Source organism: Trichosurus vulpecula, chromosome 1 (genome assembly GCF_011100635.1).
Source record: "Trichosurus vulpecula isolate mTriVul1 chromosome 1, mTriVul1.pri, whole genome shotgun sequence".
In the NCBI taxonomy this organism is placed as follows: Eukaryota; Metazoa; Chordata; class Mammalia; order Diprotodontia; family Phalangeridae; genus Trichosurus; species Trichosurus vulpecula.
The window spans coordinates 477,556,197-477,582,715 of record NC_050573.1 but is presented as its reverse complement, the minus strand read 5'-3'; the positions used below and the strand labels follow the sequence as shown (position 1 = coordinate 477,582,715).

General features: G+C 39.1%; 1 protein-coding gene across 3 annotated transcripts; it reads left to right on the top strand.

The window, feature by feature from the left end:
- Positions 1-7,896: 7,896 nt before the first annotated feature.
- On the top strand, positions 7,897-26,273 carry FEM1C (fem-1 homolog C). Of its 3 annotated transcripts, none has more exons than XM_036734757.1 (3): positions 7,897-8,319; positions 9,090-9,818; positions 21,667-26,273. In XM_036734757.1, exons 2-3 carry the CDS (start codon positions 9,275-9,277, stop codon positions 22,974-22,976), a joined length of 1,854 nt encoding a protein of 617 aa, XP_036590652.1. In that variant the 5' UTR covers positions 7,897-8,319; positions 9,090-9,274; the 3' UTR covers positions 22,977-26,273. The 3 variants fall into 3 exon arrangements, with proteins under 3 accessions (XP_036590652.1, XP_036590660.1, XP_036590667.1); XM_036734765.1 differs by having other exon boundaries at positions 7,900-8,354; XM_036734772.1 differs by having other exon boundaries at positions 8,061-8,319; positions 9,095-9,818.
- Positions 26,274-26,519: the final 246 nt, after the last annotated feature.

Here is a 26,519-nt window from a genome sequence, read left to right as displayed (position 1 = left end):
TTTTTCTAGTTTTGAACTTGTTGCGTGAGTAGTTAGGAAAAAATTTTTAATTAGCTGCTTAATGGAACTGCTTAAATATAGCTTACTGTTAAGTTGCTAATAAAAGCTTTCCTATATCTGAATATGACTCAGAACTAACTCTGTAGAGGATAGTAGGAGAAGTTTTTAAAAGTAGCAATTTTTTTCCTCAACCAATCTTGTTCATTCTAGATAAAAAGTTTTGTTCATTTTGTTAAAAAGTTTGTAGTAAATGAAAAGTGCCACCACATCACCAGGAAGAGAGATAATCTGTGTTTTTAAATGAGTAGACTTTGCTGGGATTTAGAGCAAATTGTTTCTAAGCTGTAAATTATCAGTTGATGCAACAATACAATACAACTGATATTTAATATGCTAGACTGATTGTGAGTAACAAAGACAACCTTCATGAAATAGTATATTCACCTATCCAAATGTTAATAGGTAGTCTATTGTGACTATCAAAACCACTTTTGATTTGGATAGGTGAAGGGATAGGAGTGGAAGTGGTATTTACCAGCCAATTTTCAGGTATAGATTCTGTTTTGAATGTTAGTTTGGAAATCTCAACTGCCAGTCACTCTGGTTTTATGTTAGTAGCTTTTTTTCTTAGCCTACAGCTCATCCCTATCAAGTACAAAGGGAACCATCATTTTCTACTTAACAAGGCTAGGGCTAGAATGCTTTATATTTAGACTAAGTTTGCTGATACTGGAGAAAACTATAGCAATCAGCAACATCTGTGCCTTTCCTTCTTTTCACAGGGCTCAAGCAGATATTTTTCTTTCTTTATTTTTTTTGACCCTATTTCAGCAGGAAATGAACATGCCGGTACCATGGCAAAATTCACTGCCCTGGAAGGCTCTGCACATATGTTTAATCTCTCCTTCTTGTGATGATAATATCTCTCTTTCCTATGATGACTCTGAAACTGAACAATATAAGGCTATACAAGTTGCTGGTGTCTGGGTGACTGAAGGGGACAAACCACTCCTTCCCTGGAGTATCTCTATCACCTGGTGTGTCTGTGTAGTCATAAGTGGGGGGGGAGCATATTTTAACATTCAGGAAATTGTGGATTCAATTAGGAAGATTTGGGTTGCCATAGATGTCACCCATATAGCTGCCCATATGTACCTCTTGCTCTACTTGCCAGACGTAGATAATCAGCATTCCTTTTGTGCTTTTGTCTGTGGTGGGCATCCCCTAGCCTTCTGAGCATTTGGAAATTGTATGTAATTGTATATAATTTGTATGCCCAAGTCTAGCCATTATAAAATCTGTCTTGTTATTGTTGACCAACTCACCTAGTATATGAAGGACTTTCCTGGTTCTTGAGTAACAATTGGATTTATTGCTAAGTTTCTCTTAAAAGTAATTATTCCCTGTTTTGGTCCACTGACACGCATTGATTCTGACAAGGGCACCCACTTTACTGACTCTATTCTGTCCCAGGTCTATCCCAGGTCTGTCTACTCCTGCCTGGAAGTTATTCCCCAAATTCCAAACACCCTACCAAACCCCCAAAGCTTGGGCCAAGCTGAATGTATGAATAGGGAGCTGGAAACTATGGTTGGCAAGTTGTGTACTGAGACCCATATGAAATAGCCTGATGTCCTTCCTCTGGTCTTGTCCTGTCTGTGCAAGGAGACCAAGATGGGGAATTACATATATCTCTTTTTGAAATACTTTTTGGGCACCCCACCCCCCATCCAAGCCAGACCTTTTCCACCAGTGCATACATCCTCACTGGAAGAGATACCTCTGTTGATTCCTATATATATAGGAACTACAAAATAGGCTGCACGAACTCCATGACTTCAGAAAAATAATGCAGGCTGGACCTTTGAACTTTTTAACTCCACGATTTACACTGAAAAGACAAGGTCTACTTCAGTAACTTCTAGCAGACCAGAGAAACTCAGCCCACTTGGGAGGACTGTTCCAGGCACTGCTGACCAATCCAACTGCAATCAAGATTGGAGAAAAGGATTCTTGGATATACTGCACTCATGTGAAATCTGTCCCTTATACTCTTTCATTAATGTTTTTGCTTTGTTATCCCTCAGCCCCTTCATAGCCCTTTCCTCTCCTGTACATTCCCCACGAGGGGACTGGAAAAGACAATGCTATTAGCAATCACCATGGGAAAATAGGACATACTTTATACCACCTCGATGCTATTGGACTTCATGGATGTTGGGTTTGTCATCATATCCACCAGAGAGACCCTGACACATGGGAAGTTTTTCCTATTACTGAAAAGGAAATCCTTCTCCAGGCAGAACACATTTATCACTCAGAGTATGACCTTTCCCCCTTTAAATGGGGCTTTTACACCTTTTGCTTTAGCCACCTGTATTTTTAATACTCTTGATAAGAAGGTACTGAAAGGTCTAAAGGCCATTTCCTTTACCCACCTCAGGAAAAACCAAATCACTCTTAAATTCAATGGGTCTGGTGGCATTATTAAAGTCAGGGCCATTTTGTTAAAAGTTGTTACTCCCTTCCTGAGTTTCCATTTCTGTGTAAAGAAGAAGAAAAGGCCCTAGTGCTACTTTAGATTTAGGAGAGATATCCTGTTCCTTCTTTCTCATGATTCATTTCATTGATCACAATTCTTCTCCATAACTTGACTAGTGTGTAAATTAATTCAATGCGAAGTTATACGTGAAAGTTATATGGGATTCCATGCCGGCTTGGGGGGGAGGGAGGGGGGAGGGAGGAAGAAAATCTGGAACTCAAAATTATGTAGAACCAAGTGTTGTAAACTAAAAATTAAAAAAAAAATAAAAAAAATAAAAAAAAGATTAATCTACCAATCACAAAAAAAAGATTTAGGAGAGATAACTGCATTAACATCCTTCCTTTCCCTAATATTCATAAAGGGAATCTGTTTATCTGTGTCATTCTCTATAACGATAAAATGACCACACACTTCTATGTTTCCCTAATTAGTGGGTCTAGCTGGGTTTGGGTGGATGAAATCAGGGACCAATACTATAAAAGGCAATGGTTTTTGGCAAAGCCCTGTGGTGGGCATAAACTTTCCCCTTCATAAATTTATGGGGCTTGGTGACCCCAGATCAATTTTTCATTTGTAAAGATAAAGCCTATTTGTCCTTGCCTCCAAACTGGTCTGTGAAATTGCCTATGTGGCCCCATCAGCATCAGTCTTTAATCACACCATAGGACTAGTGGGAAAAAGAGTCTACCGGCGATTGAAGTGCATGGTAGCACAAACATCAAAAGATGGAAGACTCCACCTAATGAGGATGTAGGTTTAGTTCCAATCTCTGTTAAAGAACTTGGAAACAGAATGCAATTCTTTTGGTCCCTATTTCCATTTTTAGGAGTTACTTCATGAAAACAAGCAGCTAAAAATCTCTCCCTTGAGATTGAGAAGTTAGCCCAGGTCCCAAGTGAATCCATCTCCTCCTTCCAGACTGAGATGGATTGACAGTAGCTCAAATGGCCTTTGGAAAATTGAATGACCTTAGGCATTCTTACTGCAGCTCAGGGAAGGACTTGTGCTATGATTAATCAATCCTGTTCCTGTATTAACTTTTCAGAGGAAATTATAACCAACCTTCATAAAATCCAACAACTTATAGCAGAAATACAATTATCCAAATCCCAGTGACCTCTGGTGCAGTCCTTCTTTTTGGTTCGCTTGGCTGCAGGGAAATAATTTGTCAGCCACTTTTGGTAAAATGGGTCTTTATTGCTTTGTCTTATTATTCTTTGCCTTAGTTACAATGTTAAAGCCTATTCTAGACTAGCCCCAGAAAAGCTTATGGTAAGATGCACTGCTGATGACTATGTTAAAAATCTTACAGAATTAGCTTGTAGGTAAGTGATCCATGGCAGGAATGTCTCTCATTGATCAAAGGGGAAAACTGAAAATTAGAATAGTCAGACTGACTCTATTTTGTTATTGATTCTATTCTGCATCATCACAGCCATTTTTTAACTGCCTAGGTCATATCTCTTTTGTCTCAGAGTTAAGTTTGGAGATTCAGCCTTCCTGTAAATCATTCATTGTCTCTGCGTTTAATCTGTCACTGTCCTATTTTTGCCCCAGGGAAATCGGTTATCCTTGAAGGATGCAGGTGGATATCAGGGAATCTGATCTGTTATCCAAGGTAGTCTGGTCCACTATTACTAAACTGTCCTGGCAGGTGGACTCAAACTGTGAACATTTCTTAGAGACAGGATGGAAGGAAAGGTTCTCATTCCTAATTTCTAGCCAACCATTTTGTTCCTTATACCTATGATGCTATGAGCCTCGTAACTAATCATACTGTTTTCCCCATTTATGAAGCTGCCCGCAGTTTTTTTTTAATATTCCTCCTTTTCTCTATAAAAATGGAATACAAGCCTATTTGGGGATCTTAGCTTTGCTGAGGAAGCTGAGATTCTGTTTATTGGCAAATTCATGCTTTGTCAATAAATTGATCATGCTCAGAACTTTGTGCTTCAGTTTACCTTGATTTTGATCGTAACGACATGTACATGTTTAGAAATATTGTTTGTGCAGCACAAGTGAGAAATACTTTTTTGTTGATAATATAGTAAGAAAAAGCTCTTTCATTCCAGGGATATTTTTCGTTTGGTTGTTTTCCATATAACAATAGTATGAAAAACACAAAATAGTAAGCTTGGCATTAGTTATTGGCCAAATAGGACAGATGTTTTGTGAATAATTAGATGGGCAAATAAGTATCATGGGAGCATTGTCAAGGGTTCACTTAAATAATATCTCATGTACATGGCTTAAAGGTTTGATAAAATAGCCCTTATGCTTGCCAAGGCCAATTCCTCTACATGTACCTTCGTCCCCTCCTTCTGTCCCTATAATCATCTTTAATTTTTCTTTTTTTAAAATTTTTTTTGAGGGTTGAGTGGCTTGGGGTTAAGTGACTTGCCCAAGGTACACAGCTAGTAAGTATGTCAAGTGTCTGAGGCCGGATTTGAACTCAGGTCCTCCTGACTCCAGGGTGGGTGCTCTACTCACTGTGCCACCTAGCTGCTCCCCCTTAATTTTTCTAATCTCCAGTCTCTCCCTATCTACTTGTTCCTTCCCAGCTATCTACAAAAATATTCACGTCTTCCATTCTTTAAAAAAGTACTGCATTAGACACTATAATCCCTGAAATATCATTCTAAATCTTTCCTTTCCTCAGACAAACTCCTGGAAAAAGATGTATACGTTCACTGCTTCTACTTCCTCCTTCCACTCACTTCTCAACTCTTTGCAACCTGGCTTCTGACTTCAGCATTCAAATGAAACTGCTCTCTTCAAAAAAACCTGAGCTGTCACATTCTTGACTCTGCTGCAGCATTGGACATGCTGACCATCCTGTCCTCCTGGATAACCTCTCCTCTTTGAACTTTCATGAAACTAATCTCTTTTAATTCCTCCCTCCACTCCAATCCATTTTCCATCCAGTCATTAAAGTGATTTTCCTAAAACACAGATCTGATCATGTCACCTCCCTACTCAACAAATGCCAGTGGATCCCCATTGCCTCCAGCAGCAAATACAAAGTGCTCTTTTGGTTTTAAATGCCTTTCATAACCTAGCTCCCTCCTACCTTTCCAGTTTTCTTATACCCTACACCTTAACACCTACGCTTCAGTCTAGTGACACTGGCCTCCTGGATGTTCCATAAATAAGCTACTCCATCTGTTGGCTCCAGGTATTTTTTTTGGCTGTTCCCCACGTCTGTAATGTCCTCAACTCCACCTGTATACTCACTACCTTGTTTTGCCTTAAGTATCAACCAAATTTTCATCTTTCACATATTCTAGTGCCTTCACCGTGTTAATTATTTCCCGTTTCTCTTATATATAGCTTGCTTTGTAGATATTTGTTTGCTGTGTCCCAGGCTCCTTTATTCTCTCTCAGTGACCTCAGCAGCTCTTGTTGTAGACATGGCTCTAAAGCCAGTGCCCTCTTAGTTCAGGAAAGATGGGATGAAATGAGGCACTAGGAAGGCACTGAACAAAGGGGGAAGTTTACTTTGCCCTAGCACAGCAAGGATGTTCAACAAGAACACAGTGGCACTTAGCTTCTTTGGTCATGGCCCTCCTCATCTCCATCTAGAAACGTGTCTGGTCAGTTAGTCATCGGAGTACAGTGACTCATGTGGTCTCAGGCACCCACTAATTCGGAGAGGTGGTGACTATGCTTAATTAGGTCTTTATGCTTCATCAGGGAAGTTGGGGCTAATCAGTTTTTGTGAGAGAAGGAAGATATACCAGGGTCAGTGAAGCTTTGGTGACTCCCATTCCTGCCCCAGTCTCTTCAATCCTGTATCATCAATTGTTTATTGGACATTATTTTTAGCTAGATGCTGTGGAGATAACCTTAAACTCAACAAGGCAAAAACAGAACTCATTGACTTTTCCCCCAAACCCACGTCCCTGCTGAACTTCCTTGTATTGTAGTAGGCACCACCATTTGTAATCTTGTCATTATCCTTGATTTCTCACTCTCCCTCACCTCATATGTACAAACAGTTGCTAAACAGTGCTTTTTCAGAGGGAAAGAACTAATATTAAGATAGGGTAGCAAAGGCTTCTTATAGAAGGGAGAATTTTAGCTGAGATTTGAAGGAAGCCAGGAGGCAGAAATGAGGAGGGAGAGAGTTCTAGGCACGGGAGTGGGGGATGGAGGGAACAACCAGTGAAAATGCCTGGCGTTGGGAGTGTTCCGTGTAATGAATAGCAAGGAGGTCAGTGTCACTGTATGGAAGTCCATGGAGAGGGGTAAGGTTTAAGAAGACTAGGAAGGTAGGAGGGGGCTAGGTTATGAAGGTCTTAGATGCCAAACAGAGCATTTCGTATTTGCTCCTGGAGGTAACAGGAGAACCAGGAGAGAGCGGTGAGGGTGAGTAGGAATCAAAGCAATAGATGGTGGGAGCTGCCCAAAGCTGAGGCCTGGCAGGACAAGGCCTTCACCCAGACCACGAGTGACTTGAGAGAAAAGGGCAGGGGTGACATTGAACTGGTTTAGCAAGGGATCAAGATGGGGAAGGGAAGTTAACTAGCAACCAGGTCACACAGATATTCTAGTAGCTTCAAAAACCAAGTAGCAGAGTTTGAAACCAATCCATAATACCATCCTGCCTCTCTAACATTACAGGCAAAATAACTTTTAATTCTGGCAGGGCTGGTAGCATTACTATACTAATCGGTTGAGGGAATGCTTTGTGGGATATGCTTCACGGGAGGCATTGTTACATGGTATATTCCAGGGCACTGACTGGACTCAAAGACCTGGATTGAAATCCCACCTCCAAAGTTCACTGCTGGTGAACACTCAGGCAAGTCGTTTAATCTTCCTGAGCCTCAGTTTCCTCATCAGTAAAATGAAATGGCTGGCCAACAGAGCCTGAGGTCTCTGAGGTTTTATGCCTGTAATTACAGAAGGATCGCTGATCTGCGTCAATGAGAGTTTCCACACCGGGAGTTGCCTAATCAATTATGAAGTACTAGGTACAGGAACAGCCCATCCGTTCTAGGACATTCTGGGGGAGACGAGATTTAAATTGTAATTTCTTTGCAGTTAGGATGCGATAGGGAAGTAAAGAGCCACCACGCCCACCGACAAACTCCACTTGGTCCAAAGGACTGGAAGTAACGATCGGCGCTCCTTCCTCCTCCTCCATCCGACCTTCCGGGATCCTTTCTTTCCCTTCGCTTCTCTCCTCGCGCCCCGGACTGGGAGAACCCGCGAGACTAGGGCGGGGGTAGCTTGTGGCCTCCGTTCGCGGGCTCTCGGCGGAGCTAGGAGAGCTGCGGCCCCGCCTCCCTTCGCCCCGCCTCCCTTCGCCCCGCCTCCTCTCCGTCCTCCGCCTCCTCCCCTCCCCCAGCGCCTCGGCGGGCGCTCCGCGCACCACGCTAGGCCCGCCCCAGGGCGGTTGCTCGCGGCCGCCGCCGCCCTCTCCTAACCCAATGGCGCGGCTGTAGCGTCAGCGCTGTGAGCCAGCACTTTAGGCTTCCCCCGCCTGGAGCCCATTACAACATCCGCCATGGCTGCTGCTGAAGCGGCATCTTGAGGAGTGGACGGAGGCGGCTTAGCCCAGTTCGCTTTGGCGGTGTTGCGGTGGCTAGGGTTCTTCTGCTGCGGGTCATGGAGGAGCTGGACGCGGACAAGGAGACCAGGGCGGCCCGGGCAGCGTCGGCCGAGGCGGCGACGGTTATCATTTGAAGGGGGTGGCGGCAGCCGGACCTGGAGCGGCCGGAGACCTGACCCAGCTTCGGGGCTGAGAGGCGTGAAGCCGGCCCGGGCAGGTGGGTGGTGGCCGTGGCACCTCTCGGGCTCCGAGGTCAGCTGGGGCCGCTTCACCGGGAATTTAGGGCCTGGGACGTCGGCGGGGACAGTGGAAGTTTCGGGGGCGCGGGGAGCGGAGCCGGGGGTGGGGGGGGGGAAGGCGGCCAGGCCCGGGGCGAGGCCTGGGAGGTGGAGCCGGGCCGGGGGAGCCGAGGGCGTGCGGGTCCAGTGGGGAAACCCCCGGGGCTGGGGGACGTGGGGGAGGGGCCCTCGGGGTCCCGGGGAGCGGAAGTTAGGAGCAGGCCCGAGTTGAGGAAGTGTAAGGGGAAGTTGAAGGGGGCGAGGAGCTTTCTGGCCAGTATTTTGGGAATTGGCTTCGTTGTCTTGGGCCCTTTTGTTATCTCTCTGTCCCTATCCTGCCTCCCACTGGGGAGTTGGAGCCCTTGGCTGTCCTTGCCAGGAGATAAAGTAAAAAGTTCATTAGTACCCCAACTGTTGCCTTTCCCTATTCTGTGCCTGGGCAGATGCACAGCAGAATTAGAAGCTTGGAAGCTTAGGGCTGAAAGCAGAAACGGTAGAATGAACCCGTTGAAAAAGGTATACTGGGTTAAAACTTACTGCAATCTTGGTGTAATAAACAAGAGCTCTTAGGAAGATTATTTAAGAAAACCAAGTCATTCCTTAAAAGATAGAACTCCTCGTAATTGTGACAAGAACCATTATGTTGGGGGGGGGGACCTAAAATTTTTGGGAAATACAAATACAGTAAACTTATATCTTTCTTTTCTAGTTTAGTGATCTCGGGTGCCAGATGTTCGAAAGCAGTAGGACATCGGGCATTTTTCATGGTGGTATACATACTGGGTTGCAGTGATTGTCATTGAACTCCGGTTCCTGTAGCTGTTGGCCCTGCCCATAAAGTTAAGCAGGAACTTGTTCGTGAAGGATAAACAAGATAGATTCAATTGGACATAAATGGATCTGAAGACAGCAGTGTTTAATGCAGCTCGGGATGGCAAGCTGCGCCTTCTTGCCAAGTTGTTGGCAAGCAAATCAAAAGAGGAAGTGGCCTTGTTGATTTCTGAAAAAACAAATGGTGCCACTCCACTTTTGATGGCAGCCCGATATGGGCACCTTGACATGGTGGAATACCTTCTGGAGCAGTGCAGTGCCTCCATAGAGATTGGAGGCTCTGTGAATTTTGATGGTGAGACCATTGAGGGGGCTCCACCATTATGGGCAGCTTCTGCAGCAGGACATTTGAAGGTGGTCCAGTCTTTGTTAGACCATGGAGCATCTGTCAACAACACAACTTTGACTAATTCAACTCCTCTTAGGGCTGCCTGTTTTGATGGTCACCTGGAAATAGTAAAATACCTTGTGGAACACAAAGCTGATTTGGAAGTTTCAAACCGTCATGGTCATACATGCTTAATGATTTCATGTTACAAAGGACATAAAGAAATTGCCCAGTATTTACTTGAAAAGGGGGCAGACGTTAATAGAAAAAGTGTTAAAGGTAAGTTCAAGGTCTGCATTTTTATCATTTTTAAGTAGTTACAATTTAGACCTTTTCTGAAAGTAATAATTAGTATTGACTGACTGCCAGGTGTTCTCTTGTTTGGATCCTCTTGTAAAACTGCCTTAAAACTCCTCTATGGTAAGCATTGTCTTCTAATTTATAGTTGGGTAAACTTGTACATAGATGTGAAATGACTTGCCCAAGGTTACAGATAACAAGATACTGTTTAATCAGCTATATTCCTTAGTTTTTATTTAGTCTATTCGGATAAGTTATCTTTTTCTATTTCCAAATGTACTGAAAGGAGTTTTTTTTTTTAAATTTTTTTATTTATAATGTAAAATGTTTGAGTTTGCTTTTTACTGAAAAGAGGAATGATATGTTCTTTTGCAGGAAATTGGTATTAGTAAACTGATCTTATTGGAGAATTTCTGTAAATGGAAGAAGAGAATCTCTTCCTTTAAAACATATTTATTGTATGCCTTTTTTTAAATGCATTTTTGTACAATATTTATTAAATGTAGCAAGCTAGAAAAATCTTAAGATGCCTTTTTCTGTTATGTATTCATCTTTAAAAATGTGGGATGTGCACTGGTTATGGGTGTGCTACCACCAGTTTTTTCAGAGGAGAATGATTTGTTTGTACAATTATATGTAGATTACATTTTAAGCAGGCATTAACTTTGAAGTCCTTTTTCCTGCAGAACTTCAGAAAACCTTTGAGTCACCGTGTTTTGACACTGAAGGACTTATTTTTTCCCAAACAAAATGTTTGTATATAGTGACAGAATTTTTCTGGTCAACTTCATATAGAGTGCTTTGAACATAAAAATATTTGTATATAATAGAACCATTCTTTTTAGTTGAAACAGCAATACTAAGAGATCATCCCTGCTTATTTGTGACCATGTTGATGTTGTGAAAAGTTATAGGAAGTAATATTAAAGTTTATAATCTTAAATGAAAGAAGTATGAGTTAGGGGCTCTTTTGGGGGGGCTCAAAAATGATCTGTTCAGTCATATCCAACTCTTTGTCACCCCATTTGAGGTTTTCTTTTCGAAGATACTGGAGTGGTTTGCCATTTCCTTCTCCAGCTTATTTTACAGATGAGGAAACTGAGGCAGCCAAGGTTAAGTGACTTGCCAAGGATCACACAGCTAGTAAAGTGTCTGAGACCAGATTTGAACTTAGGAAAATAGTCTTCCTGACTCCAGGCCCGGTGCTCTATTCACTCAGTTGCCCTGTAAACACTCTAGGAATACAAGAATCTATGATGACTCATTGAGGACTTTTTGTAACACTCTAGGAATACAAAACGTCCTTAATGAGTCATCTGAGACTCTTGATGAAATGTCATGTGCTTTTGATAGATCATTTCGATAATATGGAATCTAACACCATATTTCATTGTTTTTCTTTTACAGTCTGTATAAATCAGTAACAGCAATAATAAAAATGCAAAGGCCATTAATATAAATAGCTTGTATTGTCAGCATTTTTCTCTGTTATAAGCTATTTTAAACAATATTTAACCCTGTTATGTGGTGTTTGTTTTATCACTGTTTATTCCTCCATTTCTTTGTTTTTATTGTTTAAATAACATTTTATAGCCCTTTTTATGGAAGGGTTTACTTTAATTTTTAGCCCTTTGTTTTCAGAAATGAAATTTTCCTCAGTCAGTATCATCAGAAGTGGTGATTTTTATCTCTGCTGAAAAGCACATACTGCATAAACAATTTTTCATCTTAAAATTCAGTTTCTAAAGATCTAGCACACTTTTTTCAGTTGAATTTTTATCTAATGTTCATATTTAATTACATACAAAGGTAGACATGAAGAAGCTAGGGCAAATATTGTTTTAGGTGAAGAAATTTAGAGCACCCAGAGGTCACGGTGCTCTGAAAAAGGAAGGTGTAAAAAGGATTCCATTTCGGGCATGAGCCACGACCTATGCAAAATCACGGAGCTTGGAAGTGGAATGTAATATTTAATAATAGTTCGAATTTATATAGTACTTAAAGGTTTACATATTAATCCTCATTTGCTTCTCACAAAAACCTTGCTATTATAATTAGTTTTCCTCTTTTACAGATGAGAAAACTGAGGCCCAGAGAGTTTTGAATGACTTGGCCAAGGTCACATAGCTACTAAGTTTCAAGGCTGGATTTGTATCAGGTTCTGATTCCAAATCCAACACTTTATACACTGTCAAGTGCTAGGAATAGCAAGTAGGTCAGTTTCACCAGAATAGTTTCACTGGAAAGGTGAGCTGGAGCCAAATGGTGAAGGACTTAAATGATAAAACGGGAGTTTATATTTGGTACCCTGCAGGCAACAGAGGACCCTCAGCTTTTTTAAGCTTCAGCTTTTTAAGCAATGTAGTATTTTAGACCTGTGCTTTAGGAATATCAGTTTAGCAGCTGAATGGAAGATGAATTGGCTAATGGGGGGGGGGGCGAGGGATTTGTGTCAGGGAAAGCATTAAGAGGCTACCGTGTAAATGGGTGAACTGGGTGAGGGAGTAGAAAGGATTGGATGTGGGAGAGGTGGAGGTAGCATGGTAAGATTTGACAACTGATTGAATATGAAGGATGGAGAATGGAAAGGAACAGGACAGTCAAATCAAAATTGTCTACCTTCTGTGATCCTCTTTGTCCTGTGTTTGATCATGTATTCTTTCCCTATCCATAGATTGGTCCTCTTGATTTCATCCTTTATGTTTAAGTCAGGTACCCCTTGGGAGCTTAAAGTCTTGGTATACAGTGTGAAATATGCCTAGTTTCTACCAAACTGCTATGTTTACAATTTTCCTAGAAGTTTCCATCAGATAGTGAGTTCTTACCCTCATTACTGGGATCCTTGGGTTTATCAGACACTAGGTTGCTCCGCTTGTTTTCTGTATATTATGTACTTACTCTGTTCCACTGATCCGGGCCTTCTGTTTCTTAACCAGCACCAATCTGTTTCTCATGATTACTGCTTTGTAGTGTAGTTTGAGATGTGCTGCTCCTGGGCCCCTTTTTTCATTATTTCCCGTGAGATTACAGACCTTTTTTTCCTCCAGATGATTTTTTTCTAACTCTAATTCTTTGTTAGTTTGATTGGTATGGTACTGAATAAGTAATATGAGTAATATTGCTCTTTTGATTTTATTGAGTTGAGCCTACCCAGGAGCATTAATAATATTTCTCCAATTATTTAGATCTGTGTTTGGAGGATGTATTTACATAGTTCCTGTGAGTCTTGGCAAGTAGACTTCCAAGAGCACATGTGTTTTAAATGTTTATACAATCTCTTTGAATAATGAAAAATACTTTGTCTTACTTATTAATTTAAAAGACATAAATTCCTTTCCTAAAAGTTATTGATAATTGATAACTGGCAAAATGAGAACTGATCACTTTTTAATAATTAGAAGGGCAAATAATCACCAAGTATTGGCACATATTAACTTAAATAATAGTAGCTCCCATTTAGTATTTTAAAGTTTCCAAATTGATTTACATAATTTTTATTTGATCCTCACGACAACTCTGTAAGGTAGGTACTATTATCCTCATTTTACAGATAAGAAAACCAAGGCTCGGAAGACACAGAATGCCTCCATATCCCGGGGCAGCAGAGTACAACTGTTCTGGCAACTATGTCGTATTTAACTTTTGCTGACCATGTGGTAAATTAAAACTCATAAAGCTTTGACAGATTACTACTAGGTCAGGTATATTCCCATTCTATTTGTGGTAACTTAAGAGCAGGCTTTTATATAAACTTAGCCCTACACCTTGTAAATTTGTACTTATCTTTCCAGCAGTTGTCAAAGAAATGATCAGTATGCTGTGAATCCACTTAACTTACTACTATAACCATATTTCTTCTCCATCTTGTTCATAAGTGTCTTGTGATAGACTTTGTCAAATGCTTTGCTAAAATCCTAATGCATAAGGTGTGTCTATATCACTTCCTCAGCCAATCAGTATAGTAACACTATAAAACCTACCATAAAAGCACTCACTAATTGCATAACTGCACTTCAAATGGGCGAAGGAAGGAAGGAACAAAGCCATTTATTACGTGTCAAGTATAATAGATTTAGAGTCAGAGAACCTTATTTCAATCCCAGCTCTGCCAACTTACTATGAACGAACTTAAGCAGATAACTCCACCTCTCTGAACCTTAGTTTCCTCTTCTGTAAAGTGAAAAGTTTTAACTAGATTATCCCTAAGGTCTCTTCCACTTCTAAATCTTATAATTTAGATAGCATGGTTACACATCTGTAAATACATAGCTGACATTGGTAGAGCCAAGATTAAAAATCAGATTTCCTTATTCCTAGTTCATTATTCTTAATCTTTTTTTAAATACCAACTGATCTGAAAGAGTAAATGTACAGGACCCCATAGTAGTTTCTTAATAAATGTTTGCTGAACTGAACTAAATTGCACCACCTAGCTGCCTTGAGGACTGGAAAGTCCCCTATAGCCAGAATTTGACAAGTAGTGCCTGATAGGATGCTGGCTTTGATGTTCTTTTCTGAGAAGTAAGGAGGATAGCAAGGGAAGGGCTAGGACTTTAAAATGATGCAACCATTTAGAGCAGAGGTTCCTTTTTAAGAACCATATGGTTTTCTGTGAATTTTATTTTATGCATTAAAAGTGGTCCTTAGGAGCTTCACCAGATCATCAAAGCGGGGGGTCCATGACAAACAAGATTAACAACCCTGACTTAAATCATTATGAACCAGCTTTACTTGGGCCAGAGATGTTACTTAGAATAAAAGGAGAACAGTTTTCCTGAAAAGCAGGAGCCTGTCTTATCTGAGGCTAAGGAGCATGCCAGGATAAGATATCATGCCAGGATAAGGTATCAAGGCAAGGATAGGATTTGAAACATTATTAGATTGCTATACTTATTTAAATTTGATCTTTTGGTGTATTGCCAGTTTATTTATACATTTTTATTGATTTTTTTTTATCCTTGTCATTTCCCCCCATAAAATCCTCCCTTGTCACAGAAAAGTACAGTTAAGCAAATACAATAAATACATTGACCATATTTGATAATGTTGCTTTGTATTATTATGATCATCATGTAGGTTGTCTTTGGTTCTCCTTATTCTGCTGTATATCAGTTCATGCAGGTCTTCCCATGTTTATCTGAATTTTCATACTTATCTTTTTTTACATTGCAGGTATCCTGCTGTAGTCATATAAACACAATCTTCATTTCTCCAACCAATAGGCACTCCTTCTGGCTGCTATAAAAAGTGCTGCTATACTTTTTTGTATGTGATACCCTCCTTTGACCTTGAGCTATGTGCCTGAGAGTGGTATTATTGGATCAAAGGGTATATACAATTAAGTGGATTTTATACAATTTCAAGTTATTACCCAGAATGTTGAGATCAGTTCACAGCTCTGCCTATGGTTTCTGTCTTTCACAGTCCTTCCAATATTTACCGTTTCTGTCTTCGTGTCTTTGCCAGTCTTATGGGTGTGAGATGAAGCTTCAGAGTTGTTTTAATTTGTTTCTTATATTAGTGATTTATATATGTGTTCATTAGTAGCTTGCATTTCTTCTTTTGAAAATTATCTCTGTATACTTTAATTTCTTATCTGTAAGGAATGGCTCTTAGGAATTTATGTCAATTCCCTATGTATTTTGGATATTAGACTTTTATCAAGTATTTTCTGTGGAGATGTTTTTTATCTTGTGAACAACTTTTCATAGTCTAGCAGCATTCATTTTGTTTGTGTGGTGCTAGATTATTTTTAGAGGGAGGATTTTCACTAGAAATGAATGAGATTATTTATTGATATATGAAGCAATTATGAAGATTTTGAAGGTTTTTAGAATTTTGAGTAAAACCAAAGATAGGAATTTGGGAAGAATGAGGGATATGGAGAGGAGGGAGAATTTTGCAGTGACTCAAATGACGTGTGAAATATAGTCTTTCTGCCATAGCCAAGTAATTGTTATAATTGCTGAAAGTTCAGGCCGTGGTACTTTTCAGAAGAGAAGGTAAATGAGCTTGAGGAATGCCTTTCAAGTTTCCAATTTATCCAGGGAGATGAAGTATTCCCTAAAAAACAAACCAGAAGAGTTTCAATGTGAAAAATAAATAAAAATAATTTAAAGAGGTAGAGATTAATAATAACAGTAACAGCAACAACAGCCAACATTCATATAGCATTTACTCTGTGCCAGGTGGAACTATGAACTGGTTTAGCTATTCTAGAAAGCAATTTGGAATTATGCACCCACAGTTGTTACTAAGTTACAACACAAACCCTTTGACTCAGTGATACCAAAAACCCAAGGAAATCAAAGAACAAGGGAAAAGACTCATGTACAAAAATATTTATAGTAACTCTTTTTGTGGCAGTCAGAAATTAGAAACTAAGGTGGGAAGGGGGAGAGGGAGGGTCTTCTTACTGGAAGACAGCTAAGCAAATTGTAGTATGTAATGTAATGGAATATTACGGTGGCATAAGAAATGACAAAATGGACGGTGGATAGAGAGAGCATTAGGTTTGGATTCAGGAAGACCTGAGTTCAAATTCAGCCTCAGACATTCACTACCTGTGTGACCCTGGGCAAGTCACTTAATCTAATCCACTGGAGAAGGAAATGGCAAACCACTCCAGTATCTTTGTCTGGAAAACCCCACATGGAGTCATGAAGAGTCAGACACAACTGAACAAACATTAATAGCGCTAGGCACTAGTCATTTTAGTTATTACAAACCTGGGAGGTAGGTACTATTATTATCCTCATTTTACAGCTGAGGCAAACAGAAGCTATGTGACTTGCCCAAGGTTACACAACTAATAAGTGTCTGAGGCCGTATTTGAACTCAGGTCTTCCTGAGTCCTGGCCCAGTGCTTTATCTGCCCAGCCACCTAACTTCTACATTGCCCTTTCATCTCTTCAAACGAGAACCAACATCAGGACTAAGGTGGCCATGAGACAGCAAGGGTGTGTGTGTGTGTGTGTGTGTGTGTGTATACTCTTTTTCTATGAGAGCAGTATGTATACAGTACTATAAGTAAACCTTCTAAATAGATTAGCCGAATATAAGGCTGTATCTCTACACCTTTAAATTCTGGACTAAAATGGTGGACATAGATAATTTAGTGGAGAAAAAATAGTTGGCTTTGGACCTAGATTTTAACTCAGAGTCTTCCTGACTCTGGGCACAGCATTCTGTCCGCTGCCCTAGTGACTGTCCCTCTGACTGTCCTTGATTTTAAAGGACAATGGTGCTGTTGTTTCATGGTAATGGTTCTGACATTTCATTTTGGACTAAATCTTTCCTTGGTTCTTAATTGAAAGAAGGTGCCAAGTTTTGTTAATTTTTACCTCCACAACAAGTCTTGCATGTGTTCTTTGCCGTAGTTCAAGCCCTCGTCGTCACTTCTTACCCAGAGTATTAGAGTAGCTTCCTAATTAGTCTCCTTGCCTCAAATCTCTCCCCCTCCAGTCTGTTCTCCTCATAGCTGCTCAGGTGATATTCACAAAGTCTGACTGTGTCACTCCCTGATTCGGTACTACTACCCACTGTGACTCTAAATTACCTCCAGGGTCAAGTACAAGCTCCTCTGTTTGACATTTAAAGCCCTTTACAGCCTAGCTCTGGACCTACCTTTCTCACCTTATATAAACTTCCCTTAAGATGTAGACAGAATGGGCTTATTGTTCCTCACGCAGGACATTCTGTCCCCTAAATCTTTGCCTTTTCACAGGCTGTCACTCTTGCCTAGGATGTGCTACTCTTACTGCTACTTTTTAGAGTCCCTAATTTTCTCCAAAAATCATCTCTCATGCCACCTTCTATGTAAAGTATTTCCTGATTTCCACTTTCACTTTAAAAAATATATCGTGCTTTATATGTATATATGTTTTCTTCAGGATAGAAATGTTTCTAGCAAATTATTACACTTCCCTGCATTTTCATGACACTTGTTCTCTTGCTTCTTTTTTCTCCTGGGGAATAGACGAGAAGTAGGATTGTGCTAGACAGGTCAAATCACCACCACCTTGACCGCCCTCTTCCCTCAGATGGCTGATGGAGACAGCCTAGGACCCTGAGTCCAAGAGATTTGGTAATAACAATGCCTTCCAAATCAACAGACCTTCCAACCTAGCCCCTATAGCCATCAGTGGGAATAAATCATGGTAGAAAGGGTGCCTACCTTCTTTACCACCACCAGCAACAATTACAGACCATTAGACTCTGAGCTCCTAAAGATCCGGGACACTTTTTTGGGAGGGTGGGACTGGGAAGGGCTTTCTTTGTGTCTCCAGCACTTAGCAAAATTCCTGGCACATAGTAGATGTTTAATAAATGTTTGAGGGGCAGCTCGGTGGTGCAATGAGTAGAGCACTGGCCCTGGAGTCAGGAGGACCTGAGTTCAAATGCGGCCTTGGACACTTGACACACTTATTAGCTGTGTGACCTTGGGCAAGTCACTTAGCGCCAGTTGCCTTGCCTTCCCCCCGACAAAAAAAATGTAAAAAAATGTTTGTTGAGGACTTGTCCAACTAACACCAACTGTCGCATTAGCACATGCCCTGGCAGCACCCTACCCAAACCATTCCTGATTCCAGTTCCGCTCTCACAACTGTCATCCAGGGAAGCAATTCATATGGAGAAAGGACCTATGATCCCCCACCAAGTGCCACCCACAGGGAAGGCAAGCCAGCCTAGCTAAAACAGCAGGGCACCAAACTGTCCTTGCTGTTCCCCAGACAACATTACATTGGGAGATAAAAAGTTCGGAGGGTAAGGTGAGCTTTTTTTGTACTGTGTACTTCATAAATTCTTGAAATCTAATCTGAGGAGTTCGTACTTAGATCTTGAAGGCTATGGAGAGCCATTGGAGACTTTTGAGCAGGGAAATGACATAGAATCAAAGAGTTATAATTAGAGAGATATTAAACTGATCCCTTCATTTTGCAGAGGAGGAAATTGAGGTCTATAGAGGTGAAGTGGCAAATCATAGCTTCCCAGATCATGTCCTGCCACCTCCATGAAGTCTTAACCTTAAGTTCTCCTATGGAACTGGAACTAGGGGTAGACAGTTGCTAAGATTGTTTCAGGAAAGGGGAGGGGAGAACAAGGGACACTTCTGAACATTACTTTTCAGAATTTACTTTTTTATATATACAATTTACATTTTTATCTTTTACAACTACATGTACATTTAATGCATGATAAATGTTAATGTAAATATAACAATGTTAAGCCAAATTAATTTTATATTGAATACTGTAATACTATTTGAATAGCAGGTTTAGGTTATGGCAGATTTAATTTATTCAAAAGAGTTCATGGAAAATCATGGATTGCCGTCTTAGAACAATAGTCACTTGAAATAAAGTTAGGGCTTTAGACTAGGAGTTAAGAAATCTGAGTTTTAATTGTAGCTCTACCACTAACTTTTGTGTTCAATTTCTTAATTAAAGAAGGGGGTTAAGATCTGCCATACAGAGTTAATTTAAGGATAAAATGAGATAGATCTCTTACTACTAAGGAAAATGAAGTACTATTATAAATACTTCTTTACAGGGTTTTGGGGGGGGGCATAGAGTATACCATTAAATTGCTTTTTTACATAATGACTAGCTTGTAGAACTTAACTTTTATATAATTAATAGAGCTCGACTTTTTATAGGTCCACTCTCAATTTGTTTCATTTTTTTTTGTCTTTGTATACCTAGCGAAGTGCCAGGAACATAGTAGGTGCTTAGTAAATGCTTATTGATTGATTGTTCAGTTATACAACATCCATTTAAAAAAAATGGATTCCAAATTTTCTCTCTCTCCCCCTCATCCCCTCCAACCCCGAGACAACAAGCACTTTGATATAGAATGTACATGTTCAATCATGTAAAACATATTACTGTATTAATCATGTTGTGAAAGAAGACACAGACTCCAAGGGAAAAGAAGCAAAAATACAGGAAGTGAAAAATAGTATGCTTTGATCTGCATTTAGACTCTGTTCTTTCCCTGGAGGTAGATTGCTTTTTTCATCATGAGTCCTTTGGAATTGTCTTAGATCACTTAATGCTGAGAATAGCTAAGTCAATCACATTTGATCATTGTACAGTATTGGTGCTAACTGTGTATAACATTATCCTGGTTCTACTCACTTCACTTTGCGTCAGTTTTATAAGTCTTCTGTTATCAAAATGAGTATTTTTTTTTGAGGTAATTGGGGTTAAGTGACTTCCCCAGAATCATGCAGCTATTAAGTGTCAAGTGTCTGTGGCCAGATTTAAACTCAGGTCCTCCTGACTCTGGGAAATGAGTATATTATCAATAGGTATTTTGAGCTATCTTTAATATTGGGGTATCCCAAATTGATTTCTAGGGAATCTCATTATACATTTACTTTTGCAACCCCAAACAAGCATGAAATTCAGAAGAGTTTTGTGGGCTTTTTTTTCCCTTTGTAAAGACTCTTATCACTGAAGTGACATAGTATTGGAATCCCTGAGAAAAAAAAGGAGAATCACGTTTTGAAGCACAAAAGATGTTACAGCAAAATAAAATTGTATCACATGAAGTGTACATTAAACTCAGGTAGGTAATATTCATAGGGAGCTAGGTGGTACGGTGGATAGTGTAACCGGCCTAGAGTTAGGAAGACCCCTCTTCTTGAGTTCAAATTTGGCCATAGACCCTTACTAGTTGTGTGAACCTGGGCAAGTCACTTAACCCTGTTGGCCTCAGTTTCCTGTAAAATGAGCTGGAGAAGGAAATGGCAAGTCATTCCAGTAACTTTGCCAAGAAAACCCAAAGGGGTCTCGAAGAGTTGGACACAACTGAAAAATTACTAAAAAACATGAAAACTATTATTCCTGGGTGGCTGCAAGTTCCTCTTCCTTTAATTTTGCTTCATATAAACTTTTCAACAGTGTGCCAACGTCCATCAATTTTAAGCTGTTTGTAGGGAAAAATAGACCAGTACTCGAACATCTAAAAAGGTACTTACATAACAATGAAAATGTAAAAATATTTCAGTATCTCCTTTAAAATTGATGTTAAATGGCCTACATATTTTTAAAATTGCAGCATCATTTCTCTAGATGTACAATATTTAATTCTTTATTTGAATACCTGCCAAAGGTGGTACAGTGGATAGAGTACTAAGCCTTGAGTCAAGAAGACCAGAGTTTAAATTGGGCCTTACTTAAAGCTGTATGATCCTGTGCAAGTCACAACCTGTTTGCCTCAATTTTCTTAACTGAAACAGGGATAATAACAGCGCCTATATCTCAGGGTTGTTGTCAGGATCAAAAGAGATATTTGTAAAGAGCTCAGCACAGTGCCTGGCACATAGTACTGTATAAATGCTTATTTCTCTTTAAACTGGATCTGATCTCTGCACGCTTTCTTTTGATTCTTTACTGTATTGGTCCAAATATGGACAATTCCCCTCCCCCCATCTGTTTTGTTTGGCCAGACTTGAGGCCAGCCAATAATTGTACTATTAATAAGAGAAGGAAAATAAAAGTGATAAAGATGGAGATAGAGAGCAGGAACAGTAACTATCTTTATATAGAAAGAAAAATTTTAAACCCTTTATAGTAAATTTAATTTTATGTGGCAGTTTTGTGTTAATTTTTCAGAGTATTTCATTGTACAGCTGTAGACTATATTCAGAGAATATGTAGTTAATTTTCCATATTTGGAATCAGATTTAGTCATTTTATGTTCAATTTTTTTTAGTGCATATCAGTGCAAACTACTTTTCTCATCATTAAACTTGTAGTATGGATATGTGTTGCATTATTTATCCATAAAGCCATGTAATTTGCTTGTCTTTTTTCCTAAGGAAACACCGCACTACATGATTGCGCAGAATCTGGAAGTTTGGACATCATGAAAATGCTTCTTAAGTACAGTGCCAAGATGGAAAAGGATGGTTATGGCATGACTCCCCTTCTGTCAGCAAGTGTGACAGGTCACACAAATATTGTGGATTTTCTGACACAACATGCACAGACTAGCAAAACAGAACGCATTAATGCCTTAGAACTTTTGGGAGCTACATTCGTAGACAAAAAAAGAGATCTCCTTGGGGCTTTGAAATACTGGAAAAGAGCAATGGACATGAGGTACAGTGACAGGACTAATATCATCAGCAAACCTGTACCACAAACCTTAATAATGGCTTATGACTATGCCAAGGAGGTGAACAGTGCAGAAGAACTAGAAAACCTTATTGCCGACCCTGATGAGATGAGAATGCAAGCTCTATTGATTAGAGAACGTATTCTTGGTCCTTCTCACCCAGATACATCTTATTATATTAGATACAGAGGTGCTGTCTATGCAGACTCTGGAAATTTCAAAAGATGCATCAATCTATGGAAATATGCTTTGGATATGCAGCAGAACAATTTGGATCCCTTGAGCCCAATGACTGCTAGTAGTTTATTATCTTTTGCAGAGCTGTTCTCTTTCATGCTGCAGGATAGAGCAAAAGGCTTATTGGGAACTACCGTTACATTTGATGATCTTATGGGTATACTGTGCAAAAGCGTCCTTGAGATAGACAGAGCTATCAAACAAACTCAGTGTCCACCTGACCAAATACAGTTGAATAAAGCCCTTTCCATCATTTTGCACTTTGTTTGTTTGTTAGAAAAAGTTTCTTGTACTCCAGAACAGGATCATTTTAAGAAGCAGACTATATACAAATTTCTTAAGCTGCACCCTAGAGGAAGGAATAACTTTAGCCCTCTTCATCTGGCTGTGGACAAGAATACCACATGTGTAGGTCGATATCCTGTTTGTAAATTCCCATCTCTGCAAGTTACTGCAGTACTGGTGGAATGTGGTGCTGATGTGAATGTCAGAGACTCTGATGACAACAGTCCCTTGCACATTGCTGCACTTAACAACCATCCAGACATCATGAACCTTCTTATCAAATCGGGTTCACATTTTGATGCCACAAACTCTCACAAACAAACCGCTGGTGACTTGTTGGATGAGAAGGAGATAGCTAAAAATTTGATCCAGCCTATAAATCATACCACATTGCAGTGTCTTGCTGCTCGTGTCATAGTGAATCATAGCATATATTACAAAGGTCACATCCCAGAAAAGCTGGAGAACTTTGTTTTACTGCATAGATGATAATTTGGCTGAATTCTTAATACTATTGAAGCACGAGTTGGTAACAGTTGTTTCATATTTGAGCACTGTTGTGATAACACCAGCATTCATCTGACTTGATAACATTGTGCTTTCATTGGCTAAAGCATTATGAGCATCAGATTTGCAGAATTGGTTGTCCCATATTTAATATAAATATGCCATATATTGTTTTGTGGATTATTGATAAATGTAATGCCATATTCAAACTCCTAAAATTCTCTGCCAAAGCCCTGTCTGTCTTGTTTTATTTGCCTCCTGGGTGTTTGGGACTGAATTCTATTTTTCACTGGTCTCTTTATACAATTCTTGGTTTGAAGATATTAAGCAAATGAAGGCCTATTTGCCCTTTTTTTCCTGTCCTTCCCTTCCTTTCTCCCTCTCTGTCTTCCTCCTCCTCCTTTCCTTCTCCCATCCCTTCCTTCTTCCCTCTCCCTTCCTCGTCTCCCACTTCCCTTGCCTTTCCATCTGTTCTCTTGCCTTCCCCTCCCCCCTTTTTTTGAAGAGGCGAGTCTAGGGGAGGGCTGGGGTAGAGAAGGTGGAGTAGCCACAGAGAGGGAGCTTGGGCTTGAACATTTCTGGTTTTTATTTTTATTTTTTGTAATGATTCATTGTTGGGTTGTACAAGCTTTATTGACTTTTTACCATTTGCAGTTACCACAAGTGCTTTATATTCTCTATGCACTGGCTTACACATGACTGTTGTACGTTAGCATATTTCTATGCAGCAGTTTGCCAACTTTAGCTCAAACCACTGTTTCGAAGAGTTTGTTGAATTATTTTCAGAGAACACTTCACAGCATGATTTCTTTTTAAGAGCTATGTCAGTTGCCTAAGATTTTCTGATTGTTTTTTTTTTTTCAGGATGTTTGTGCATTTGCTTTCTCTAATACACTGAAATTATTATGTGCTCAATTTGGGAGACCTATTTGTCACTGACCCAGATAAAATTTGTCTGCCATCTTGCATCATGAAACAAAAGGAAAGAGTCTTTAGATAAAAACTGGCATACCTTTCATGCTGCATCAGTGCTGTTTTGCATGTACTAATTGTGTGATTGTATATGGATTTGCTCAAAGTTATCTCAAATTTAATCACACAGTTTAATGAGAAATAGATGTTCATAGTGTGAAATTACAGATCACCTTATTTTTAAAGATTGCCTTCCTTAGTTAAAAAAAACTAAAGCATGTCAGTGGCATGATGCTTGCCAATCTAAACCTAGGCATCTAGTATAATAATATTTTAGTAAAGGTATAATTTCATGGTATAAAAGGTTCAATAAGTGTCCCATTTTTCCTTAAGTTTAAATACACCTCCTAAAGATAACTTGCATGATTTGTCTTTATCTTTTAGCCATACAAGAAGGTTGCAGTACTACTTAGCCCCTTACTGAAAATTATATTTAAAAAAATGTATATAATGTGTGCACAACAACTTGATATTGAAGCAGAAAGGGCTCTTTTGACTTAAAAGTATAAATAAAGAATACAAATGTGTGAAATTCAGGTAATTACCGTTCAGCACTTTATTGTTATTCAGAATAAAGTTTGATAGCTTATCACTGCAGATGTCTTAAAATGAAATTATTCTGAATAAAAAGTTCCTCACTGATTTGAGGTAAAAAAAAAAAAACAACAAAACAACAGTTGACCTGTGGTACTAGGGCGTGGGCAACATTTTGTTTTAAGGGTTTATGTAATAAAGATTATCTTATGGGTTATTGTTGGCAGCCAATAATTGAGATCACCTGCACATTTTCAAAAGATCTTTTCTTCTATCCTCTCCTTTTTTCCTCGTTCTCCCTTGAATAATTATTCTACTTTTGTGCATTTAATTAGTTAACCATTCAACATCCTGGATTGGCTAGTAAAGGAATATCTCTCCCACCTATTAACTAATTTAAATATTCTTTTTTGGGGGGGGGGGTTCGTTTGGTATATATTTTATGAAATCTTAGACCACCAATGAGTATGCTGCCTTTTGTGATATAGGACGGATATTTTGCCAACTTTTACTTAAACCATGTATATGAACGTATTACTCTGTGTGAGTGACTTTTTAAAAAGAACACTTCACAAGTACAATAAATCTAAATTGAGCTGTTAAATGATATTTAAAGGCATCCCTTTTTTGGTGGTATACTAAACAGATTTTTAAAAAGTGATTCTAACATTTTTCCTTTTTTGCATATCCCTTGTTTGTGCTGTCTTAGGGACACCAGAGAATCCTCTAAAGATGAACCTCAGCTGGAAGGATTCTGCTTAAAATGTAGCATTTCTCTACTGCTGACAATAGATAACTTAGAACTGTTCTTAAGTAGTGACGTGAAAATTCCTTATTTAAAGTAAGGTATTACTAGCTAGTTTGACAGATCAAAGCGATATATATATATATATATATAGATGTCATCATAAAAGAAATTTATTTTGAGAGTTCAGAGTTAACAATTAGGTTTTTTTATACATGAAAAAACCTTTTTGGGGTATTGTTAAAAGTTATTGTGAAACCAAATAAAATAAGGTATTTAGTATCTTTGTTTTTTACCAACTATTAAATTTATCCCTCATGTGAACTAATTGTACTGATTTGGGTCAAATCTAGTGCACATAAATACTATAGGCTGTAGTTAATGCAGGTTGACTATATGTCTGCTATGTTCTTTTTTCAGCTGTTGGCATTCAGTTTTACCCCTGGACACTTTTCTTAAAGTAGAAATTTCCATTATTTCAACTAGATGCCGGTATATTTTATATGGGCAAATGGGTTTTAAGTTTAAAACACTCATTTTCTTTCATCTCTTTTAATAAGGGCTTAAACCCAAGTTAATGAAGATAGATGCTCTCTAATTTAACACTACATTTGATATTTCAGAGACCCCAGGTACTGTGACTTTGAATGAATATTTAAATTATATTTAGCAGAGTAACTCTTTAAAGTTGTGTTGTCTACCAGAAATAATAGCCTGGAATCCAAGGATTTTAGCCCTTTTAATTTCCTAGGGTAGGACAATCTCTATATTTTTGTATACAGAAATATAGGATTATTGACTGGCGCATTTTGGAGTCAGATAACTTTGAAGAATATTATGATTAACAACCCTTTCTGTCTTATTTTCCTAATCAACAGCTCTCTTTTGTCAGTTTCCCATTGTGTAGCTTTCCAAAGCAATACTGTATTCGGAGATAATAACCAATGAATTGTCACACAATGGTAAAATGACGTCCCACAATGTACATTGTGAGGTATAATAAAATTAAAAATTTACACCAAACTTAAGTGTATGCTTGTCAGAATGTGAATTGACATTCCTGTTTGGGGTCTGTTTAATGTATAATAATGAATATTTGTTTAAACAGAAATTTGAGTCTCTTCACTGTCATCGGATAACATTTGTTGCCTTTTTTTAGAGTACCTTTATGTACATTGTGTTGTCCTATTTTCTTTACAAACCTTATTCCAAGATAGGCTATAGAAATGAGAACAAAAATATGAGGAAACATTTTTGCCAGTTGGGGAAAGATT